The sequence below is a fragment of the Etheostoma spectabile genome, chromosome 2, assembly GCF_008692095.1.
Source record: "Etheostoma spectabile isolate EspeVRDwgs_2016 chromosome 2, UIUC_Espe_1.0, whole genome shotgun sequence".
In the NCBI taxonomy this organism is placed as follows: domain Eukaryota; kingdom Metazoa; phylum Chordata; class Actinopteri; order Perciformes; family Percidae; genus Etheostoma; species Etheostoma spectabile.
In genome coordinates this window covers 6789399-6800018 of record NC_045734.1, presented here as the reverse complement: position 1 = coordinate 6800018, position 10620 = coordinate 6789399, and the positions used below count along the sequence as shown (strand labels likewise).

General features: G+C 40.6%; 1 protein-coding gene across 2 annotated transcripts in view; it reads left to right on the top strand.

Moving 5' to 3' along the window:
- Positions 1-10620, top strand: part of tmem131l (transmembrane 131 like) — a 44278-nt gene that overhangs the window by 6351 nt on the left and 27307 nt on the right. For both annotated transcript variants that reach the window (XM_032535881.1, XM_032535875.1), the window contains exon 3: positions 4935-4978. In XM_032535881.1, the coding sequence (XP_032391772.1) occupies positions 4935-4978 (44 nt within the window). The remainder of the gene's footprint in view (positions 1-4934; positions 4979-10620) is intronic.

Genomic DNA, 10620 nt, shown 5'->3' with positions numbered 1-10620 from the left:
TATGTGTGTATGTTTGTATGTGTTGTTGTATGAGATGTAGTATGTATTGTCCTCTTGCCTATTTCCTCCTGGCCCTAGTGAGAGTTGTAGAGTCTGATGGGCATGAGTGGACAAGGAGCCTTGAGTCTGTTGGTCCGGCACTTGGGCAAGGGACAGCCTTCCACTGAAAACGTCTACCTTCTGGGTGCTGATGACGGTGGTTGCAGGGGGTGGCTGGAATTTCTAGTAATAGCCAGCAGTTTGTCCAAGTCCTCTCTTCTGCCACCGTCACCAGTGATGTCCAGCTTCATGCCAACCACAGAGCCGGCCGCGATAGTTTTCCAGCTGTGGGTGTCCTTCTTTGATATGTGCCCCCCCAGCACACCACAGTGTAGAAGAGGACCATGGTGACCACCAGACTGGTAGAACATCCACAGAGTTTGCTGCAGATGTTAACGGAGCGCAGCCTCTCAGGAAGTACAGCCGGCTCTGTGTCTTCCGTGACAGGGGGCTTGCTGTTTGTGTGTCCAGTCCAGTTTGTTGTCCAGCCACAGCCCGAGGTATTTGTTAGATTGGCCTGCCTCCACCTCAACTCCCTCAACAGGACTGGTTGCGGTTTGTCTGGACTCTCCAAAATCAACGACCAGCTCCTTGTTTTAGAGGTGTTGACTGTAGGCAGTTAGTGCGACACCAGAGCCAAAGTCCAACCAGACTCCGATACTCCCCCCCTGTCCCCCCTGATACACCCAACGATGGCTGGGTCGATCTGCGTACTTCTGTAGTGACACAGCTCTGAGTTGTAACAGAAGTCCGAGGTGTGTACAGGGTGAAGAGAAGAGGGGCAGCACTGTGCCCTGGGGGGCTCCAGTGCTGCTGACCACAGTGTTAGACATGATGTCTTCAGCCTGACGTACTGGCCTGTCGGTGAGGTAGTCTCATCCAGTCCACCAGATAGGGGTCCACTCCCATCCTGTCTCATTTGTCCGGGAGTCTAGGGGCCGGATGGTATTAAAGGCACTGGAGACGTCCAAGAAGGATACCCTCACTGTTGCATTCCCCTTATGTTTGGACATGTTTTTCACTCATTTCTCCTTTGCAGACCAGATGGCAGAATTGTTGACATGAGTTAGGGTGTCATGTTTAGATAGGCAGCAGTGGAATGAGTGACTGTCTCCACTATGTGAAATAGAGCATGAATGGATGTCTTTCATCTATATGCCAGTGCTGCTGTGGGTCAGTCTGGTTAAGTAGCGCTGTGTTTGTTGCTGCAGGCACATGAAGTGATGATGCAGGAGATACAGTGTCCTGTGCCATTATACTTGGTAAAAAAATAAATAAAACCAAATATAAAATTTGGTAGGGTCTTGACGATTGCTTTTGTCCCATTTTGATTTCTTTAACGATACATTAGCACCGATTCAATTTGTATTGCGATTTGTATTTTATTGCGATTTTCTTTTCCTTTGTAACAAAAACAAAAGTTGAATATACACGTAGAGACAATTTATCATGAGCATTTCTAAAAAATAATGTTTTCTAAAAGAATGCAATCACCAGTAAATCTGACATTTGTTAATTTTTAAGAAGTACATGTTATTTTCTGCATTCTGCTTTCATCTGTTTTGGTGGAAGCAGATGAGATGTAGTCGGCATTGGCGGTCCCATAACAGAAAAGTTTTAAGGATTGGGGAAAAAAAGAAAAAATATTGATTCTGTGTGAAAGAGTACATGTTTAAAATTGTTGACAAAAAATCATGATACTTTTTTTTTTTGTGATTTACGTTTTTTCGTTTTTATTTTTGTTCACCGCTAGAATTGGGCAGCAAGATTATAACTCTGCAGGTGTTGTGTGCATAATAGAACTTCACCTATCTCATACCTCTTACTGTTTTGAAAACATTGACACTGTGTTTTGGATTTGACTAAGGTCATATGATTGGATTGGTGCACTAGGATTATTAGATCAGTTAAGGTTGAACGTTTCATCTGACTATGAGTTTTGTTTTGTAGTACAGGCTCTTGTCACAAGCCTTGAAATCCCTGCATTCACTTAAAGTCATTGGAACGAACCCAAATAATAACAAATGGTAATGCTTTTGAATATTCATTGTGCTTTAATGTCACCTGCTGCAACAGCCTGTTTCGGTCACTGTTGTGCTAGCAGCTGAAAAATGTTGTTTGTCCCAGTGACTTAAGCCATTAAATGACCAAGCTTCAAGGTGCTGGAGTCATTAGGAGATGATACAGAATAACAAGGATACATCCACAGATAGTTAAAACGTTCAAGCTGCAGCCTTACTTTTGCCATGTTTTAGACAACGGATGTGCATTTTGGATAAAATCTGTCAATATATCATTTTTAAATTGCAGTATAGATTTATTCTTGATAATTTGTTAAATACATAAACTATAATAGGAATGTCAGCTTTTTGCTTATCCAGCAAATGAAAAGGCTGATAAATTATAATCCATATCACATTGATGAAAGAATCCTGTGTATCCATATTTGCCATAAACAGTCCGTTTTTTTATGCAGTAATTCCTGCAATGGCTTAATATAACTAACAACATTTAAGGGTAGACTAGTTGCTTCCTCATAGAAACAATAACTGACAAATCTGTACCATGAAGCCATGATGTAGCTGTAGGCCCTGGTTTCCTATGAAACTATGTGTAATGCAGTTCTGCTGGTGTGTGTAATTTTGAAATCTTCTACTGCATATGAAGGATTTTCTCAGGTAATGTGAACTGAGCCTCATTTTGCAGATTTATTTTTTAACACTGCGGAAAAAAGATTAAACTCCTTATGACACAATCACTACAATAAAACTGTAGCACTGCTGTATTATTTACCCTCCAGAAGAATGATCCTAACTCAGTACATGCAGTTAGTTGACATTCGAGTGTTCCGATACCATTTTTTACTTCCCGATAACCGATCCGATACTTGGCTCGTGGGTATCGCCGATACCGAGTACCCATTACAGTGTGTTAAAAAAAAAAAAAAATGACTGTGATAATATTATCTTGTGGTAAGGCCTGGCTCAGGTTACACACTTTTAAAACATGAATTATACAGCAATGGCAGCCATATATTTTTAAATGAACAGTATAAAAATGTAAAACATGAACGTTGGACTTGGGGAGTTTTCCACTTTACTAAACCCCCTCAATTGATTCGGCAATAATGTTGCCAGTATGTTACCCTCGGACTCGGTGGCGTGCAGCTCCGCATTTCGGGGGTAAATGTTGACTCTCTGTCCACCCAGTGGGACGTAAACTTAGCAAAGACAGGGGCACACGTCGGAGCGCCAACTGTCGTGGTAAAGCTGACTGCATGCACGTCTTTGCCCAAGCATACACGAAATGTGTTCCCTAACTGTCTCGTCTATTTGGGTAGCGCGAGTTTCAGAGATATATTTACAACCTGGCAAACGTACCTTGGCTTCTATGCTCCATTAAGCGCGAATCCCACTCTTTCGACAACGACAAGGGTTTGTTATCAGGTACAATAACTCCAAAACTTTGTTGGTTTATGTTGTGGCTTTTTGGGCTGTCGTTTGGGGTAATGTATCTCGTTGCTGGAAGGCATCCCCAGAGTTTGCTGCTGCAGTCGTCCTTTTTCCCCGTACTTTCGTAATGTTGTGCTCTTTAGCGTGACGCGCTTCAAATGTTTATATTAGTTGCTGCTGTTGAAATTTGCAACACTCGTGCCACCCCTTGAAATTGCTTCTTGCATATGTGCATGTTGCCGTCTTACGGGGGAAATCCACAGTAAAGTCCTGCCGAACTGCCGACCGGATGCGCTATGCAGCTTGTTTTAAGGAGGCGTTAGCGATCATTCTTCTTCGCCCTCTAAAACAGCATCGCACTATTTTAAGAGTGGCGAGAAGAAACTGTGTCCGACGCTAACGGAGCTAACCAGTAAATAGATTACTTTTTTAATAGTTTATGTGGTATCGGATCGGTGCCTGTACTCCAGTACTCGCCGATACCGATGCCAGCATTTTCTGCAGTATCGGAAGCATTTCCGATACTGGTATCGGAATCGGAACATCTCTAGTTGACATGCACAGTGTAGCCAGGTGAGGCAAAAGATTGAATTTTGCACATTTTTTAGCGTAACTTGATTTTCCCAATAATAAGAGTTCCATGATTTGTGAATGTCGCAAAGGATGCTCTGTACTTTGGAGGAAACCCATTATTAGTGCTACAAAGTAAGGGAGAGAAATGTAAGAACTTTGTTGATGTGTTTTTTAGTGTCGATAATTTAGATTTTTCCTCCACCGTAAGCAGAGCATTGAAATGATCTGTGGGATGTACAGATACTTTGTTAAACCTGAGGGAATTATTCTTGTCTTCACAGCATAATAACCAACACAACTTTATCATTAAATAACAAAGTATGTAGAAAATACTGTGTATTGTGTAAAACATGTCTCTCAAAGAGCAAGACTTTTGTGTAGTCATTGATCTTCAGAGATGGTGTGTTCATTCAGTAATCCTGCGTGCACAGTGTGAGAACATGTACAACAAACTGTAGATTTTATTCTGAGAACTACAGTACACTCTGCCAACTCTGGCAGAATTTGCTGTCTAACCCTTGGAGTCAGGGTGGAAAAGATGTAATGCCAGTTTTAGTTTCCCACGTCTATTCCTGTTTACTGCTTGGATTTCCTGGTTTATTCACAATGAAGTCATATTTTATGCAAAAAATGAAAGAAAGATGATGCACAGTGAAGCTTATCAGGGCAGTTGGTGGTGTACCAATGTGCATCAAACCTCCTTGATTAAGAATATCATCATAGTAGCCAGAAGGCAGTTTGCCATACCAGTAGACTTTCATCCCACAGAGCCTCCTTATGTGATTCTATCTAGGCCACAGTGTGAATGTAGAGTAAATGGGTTACAGTTTGCTGTTTTGACCATATGTATATTTTATGTTTCCTTTTCAGTTGGAGAAGGAACGAAGAAAAGATGGTCTTCCACTGGAAGACAGGTATGTTTTATTTCAGCTTATTTTCTGTGAAAAAAGGCATGAAATGGTTCTTCTGTGGGTTTAAAAAAAATGCATTACGTATTCAGCAACCCTAAATGAAAAGCCGTAAATGATACATTTAAACCATCCCACATTGCTAGTTCAAACATTGGTCAGAGAAAGTCACACATAGAATCAGTTGTAGGAAGTTAATAAAGGTTTCCACCTGTCCATGAGTGGCACTTGGTAATATGTTGAGACTTTGCACCAAGCCACATTATTACCAACAAAGCCGAAACCAGCATACAGATTGCATCATACTGAAGTATTTTCTCATGTTTAGTGTAGACTATAATTACACTGTAAGACACAGAAAACAAAGCAGGGCTGTGGGTTTGGTTTGTGAACAGCCCAATGGAAAAACAAGCCTACCTCTGCATCACCAGAGAATGACTGTGCTAGTACATGCAAGACGTTTCAATGTAATGTGAACATATTCCACAAACTATAGTACTGCATTGTTAAAGGGTTTATTTGATACGCAGAATTCAACTGTAGCTATAGGGTGACATGGTTTGCATTCACACAGACAAATGATGAGGTGTGGTTTAAATTTAATAGGACTGAAGGTTTCTAAAAAGGCTTTTAAGTCTTTCCCTGTATGCAGGCTGTGTTTCTGTTGGTGAGTGAGGGGGTGTGTGACGAAGAGAGTTTTGGGGGCGTGTGTTAGAAAGGCACAGAACCAAATTCCTGACTAATTTTAGAACTCCTTGAAAGAAAAAGGAGGGTCGGTCTGTCTTTCCCAGCTGTTTTTGTTCTTGCAGAAAATTCTTAGAAAATTGTTTTAAGCAAAATATTATTTAGTAATAGCTTGCTCAGAAAAAGTAGCTTTGTTTGTCCTTGTTATTAATGTTTAAGTTACACATTACAGCATTTGTGCTTGCTTCTGCTCCTTGTTTATGTTTTTTAGAGAAGCAGCCTGTCATATACTGTACCTAAACTGGGCTTGAGTGTTTCCCACACTCAAGTGTTCCTGGCCTAGAAGTTTGTAGTAACCAATTACAAACAGTTCAGCTGACTTGTCTGTGCAAGTTGTTTGTATTACTTTGCATAATTTAAATGGTTTAATGATTTTAATCGTTATATTCATGCAGTTGTGGCAGTAGTACAAAGTAAGTTTGATTCCTAAATTCAAAGATTGCTGTGCCAATGCAGCCTAGCAAAAAATGTCATCTCCTGCAACTGTATGTAGGATCCCCAATACTGAACAAGTCTGAATAATAGATTATCGCAACTTGGGCATGGAGACTAAAAATCTGTATCAGAAAGCCTGCATTTCAAACTTGGGCTATGGAGTTTAAAAATCTGGTTGTTTACCTGCTAGGGTCGATCAAATGAAAAGATGCTATTAAGTTGCATTATAGGAAATGGAATGATTCAGGGTTTTTTGGAACTTGACCCATACTAGAGACTAAAGCCCCTTTCACACAGCCTGTTCAAGGCAGGACTGATGCGCCTTACTGTAATCCACCTCGTCATCTTTGTGAAAGAAGGAATCAGGACAAAGTTGTTGCGCTTTTAAGGCAGCAGCGGAGGTAGCCACAGATTGTGCTACTATAATGCATAAAGGTGGCGATGTCTGGGTCCTGTCAGGTTTGTTTGGTCGCTCAACAGTGCGGACCGCCCCACACACACTAGACTCTGACGCTGTTGTGTTACACGTCGTGCCCTCTTTGCTCCCGGAATGCCAGCATGTTATGTGAAACCACACACTGGGTCGGCATTGTGCTGCCGTTGCTTTGTTCTGTGTGAATAAGCAATGCAGACATACATTGTGACGGTATTACAAAATCTTTGTGTGAAAAGTGCTAAAATATCAGGATATTGAAATGTCTTCTGCTTTTATTTTGACCTTTTTATTTTTTGTGAGTCCCCCAACATTATGAAAGTGTATTAAATCGCTGGATTGCTACTTTAAAGTGACAAGCATACAATTCAGTTATATTCATGTGTCATATCATAAAAGACGTTTTCTCAGGACATTTTACAGATTAGGTCTAGACCACACTTTATAATTCTTAAAGATCCCACAATTCCCCTTCCCTGGGAGTCCAGAGTTCTCACTAAAGCAAAATTTTAATTTGTTCAGTAAGTCACTCTGGCATCAAGTAATGCTGCTCATTAACTATACCCTTGTAGCCGAGCTGCACCAATTACATCAGTGCATTTGATATAAATGGGCCAGAGGCGAGCTAAACGGATGACAACAGTTTAATCTACCAGTTAGCTCGGCTGGTAGCTAAGCATATGGGGCTCTTTAGTGGTATTCAATTGTGTGCAGTGAGATTTTTAAATGTACGCTAGGTTCCGCCCCTTGAGAAGGCCTCTTGTGCCAGGGTTATCAGGCACTGGCAGGCCTGCCATCAATCCTGCCAGCCTACGAGCAAAGCAGGCTGCAGATACAGAGGTTAATGAATTGTTGTCTGTATCCGCGCTTGTGTCAAAATGTCCTGGCTGCTTTCTTGTCTTTTTTTTTTTTTTTTTTTTTTTTTTTTTTACTTCAATTTCACCACAATCATTTCTCATAATATCTGTGCTATTTCATTCTGTTCAGTTAAAAAATTGTCCTGGCGTAAACATTCTTTTACTACATTATAGTGTTAATACTGTGCACACAGGGTTTTAATTTCACTGTTAATTTATTGTTTATGTGTCTTCTACAGATGCTTGTGAAAACTAGTTGACCTAAACTCTCCACTGGTCCTAACTTCTCCCCATGGCTCAGGTCACTGTTAACATTGATTCATTTAAGTTAGATCCAGGGTAGGGCTGCAAGTTATGGCCAAATGATAATCGCGATTATTTTGATCAAAATTTTGATCGCGATTATTCCACGATTGTTGATTTAACCAAAACTAATATTGTCACATAGGCTATTATAACTGCGAGAGGAGTGTGATGGACGCTACTCACAGAGAGACGGTCGATCATATGAACAGTCCAGCACGGGTGAACGGCGGATACACAGTCGTGTGTATTAAACGTCTGTATCTTCACTGCGCTGCATTTTTAGAACTATGATGTTCTGGCCATGGGTCACATCTCTGGTCCTGGTCCAGGCTTCGGTACAGCAGTCGTCTCCCACGCTGTGACTCTACCAACTGAAGTTAGCTGCATTCAAAAACTTCTTCTGTGTTCTTCACCGTAGCGGCCGCGATAACAGTTACCCGCGGAAACACTGGTACAAATACAGGTTTGCCCCCTCATACTTAACAATATACAGCTGTGTTAATGAAAAATTAAAACTGTAGACATACATCAGAAGTGTGGACCGGCGGCCGCTGTGTGGGGGGCGGGGGGAGAGAAGAGGAGAGAGAGTAGGAAGAGAGAGCGTAGAAAGATCCAACAAGGCCGGCTTTACAGACGAAATGGGTCATGTAACGCAAATTAAACAATACCATATAAACAGCATTGCAGCGGATGCGAGGACATTAGCACGGTGGTCCTAGAAGAGCTAACAGCTAACAGACGCTACTAGCTAACAGCTAAAGACGCTAAATAGCACGACTATCACTGGTCACTGCTGTTGTCTGAAAAACAACAAATGGGACAAAGTGTTGCGTTTACTGGTAAACTGGTAAACCTTGAGGACTGACGATTACCGACTGCTATCTGTTGGTTTTCCTCACGCTACCTTGTCCTCTGTGACTGTCTACATCTAGAAACTTAGCTGCACGGGGTGCAGTGAACTACTCTGACTGGCTCATGAGCGACGGCTTTGGAGGGAGATTGGCTTTGCAAAAACACCGGAGCGTTCTATGAAATGACGCTTTATAAAAAATAATCGCTTGATCACGCAAATTTGATCGTGGGAAGTCCAAATCGTGATCGCGATTAAAATTCGATTAATTGTGCAGCCCTAATCCAGGGGATCAAATAGTGCCAAACATAACTTGTTATTTTTGTGCTGTGGACAGAACACTTGGACTGCAGCTCAGTGGCATGCTTGTTGAAAGGCAGGATTTTTCTGTATGGCCAGCTGCTGTTGAGTTCAGAGAAAATGTTAAGTTACTAATATACAAGGTAAATCCCTCCTGCCTTTAAATAAGTTCAAAGGGACCTGGCAAACACACTATAAAAGTTTACCACTTTACTTTTTAACATTAAATCTGGCTTTTGCGTATAACTTAGTAGTTTTACACCGTGACACCCCGTATGCACATTGTATGCTGTATTTTATACCAGATCATTATATAAATCTGCTTCTTAATTAGATAAATGGCTATTTGATATTGATAACTGCTGACATTAGATTTCATACAACAAGGCCCGATCTATATCAACTTTCTGCAATCACCCAACATTTAATCTCCCCTTCACATTGGAGCCCTCATATGCTCACCCACACACGGCATTTCAGCTCTGACTAACCCAGTTGAAGGTTATACTGTTTGAGATATGAATTTACGATTATAACTGCAGAGGGCATGTGAAGGAATCAGTTTTGTAATAGAGCATATAGTGTCCCTCTTATCAAGTCAAACACCACTGCCAGCTTACTTGTTACGTGTTGTGTTGTAAAATTTCGCTTCCTATCACGGGCTAAATCCACAGTAGGGGGAAAGAAGAAAGTGAAACATTGTAATTTCACACGTGGTAAACCACGGGGCAGTTCAGTCCCTAAAAGCAGGTAAATGAATGACAATAACTCGTTAAGAGTTTGTGTGTTAAAGTGAAAGGGAAATATAATACAATATTAGATTAGATTAGATTAGATTCAACTTTATTGTCATTACACATGTACAGGTACAAGGCAACGAAATGCAGTTTCGGTCTAACCAGAAGTGCAATAGCAGTAAGTGCAGGATATATACAATGGTCCTATAAGTGCAAGACATGGATATGTAATGAATAAATATAGGAAAGAATACTATTATAAACAGAGTTTTACAGATGGGTTTGTCCTATGAATACAAAATATAGATAACAAGTATTGTGAGCAAGATTTACAGCTAGGAATTTGGTGGGTATTACTATAATTGCAAATTTTTACAGATATGTGCAAATAGCATAATATACTAATGGTTTACAGATTTTACAGGTGAGTATGTACTATGAATATATATATATATAGGCGGCTATTATTATTGACAGAATTTTTACAGATAGCTATAATAAGTTAGGCTAAAATGAGCAGTATAACAATGATTTAAAGGTAGTACAAATAAAGTAAAGTTTGGGCAGAAACTATCCGAATTAAAGTGCAGTGGAAAGTAATTGCATATTACAGTTAATATAATACCCTTTTTCCACTCAAATTAATGTGTGCATGTTTTGTTTCTGCTACAGCTGTCTGATACAGTGGACAAAGCTGCAAACTCTGCTGTACATTCACTTGATATCTTCACTAATAAACTCTGCTCAGTTTAATTGCTCTGCATTCACTGTCTTTTTTTTTACTCATACCCTTTTCTCTGGCCAAAAAAAAAAACACTTGCAACCACCAACATCTGGCTTTTGTCTGCAGTGGGAAAGTTACAATCTGCATTCACTCCCAAGACAAATGACTCTGCAGTAGATATGACTATTTATCGGCTCCAGCTCCAGTCGGCAGTGATAGAAACAGGACACGCTAATTTTCAACCCTTTTCCGTGCAATACTG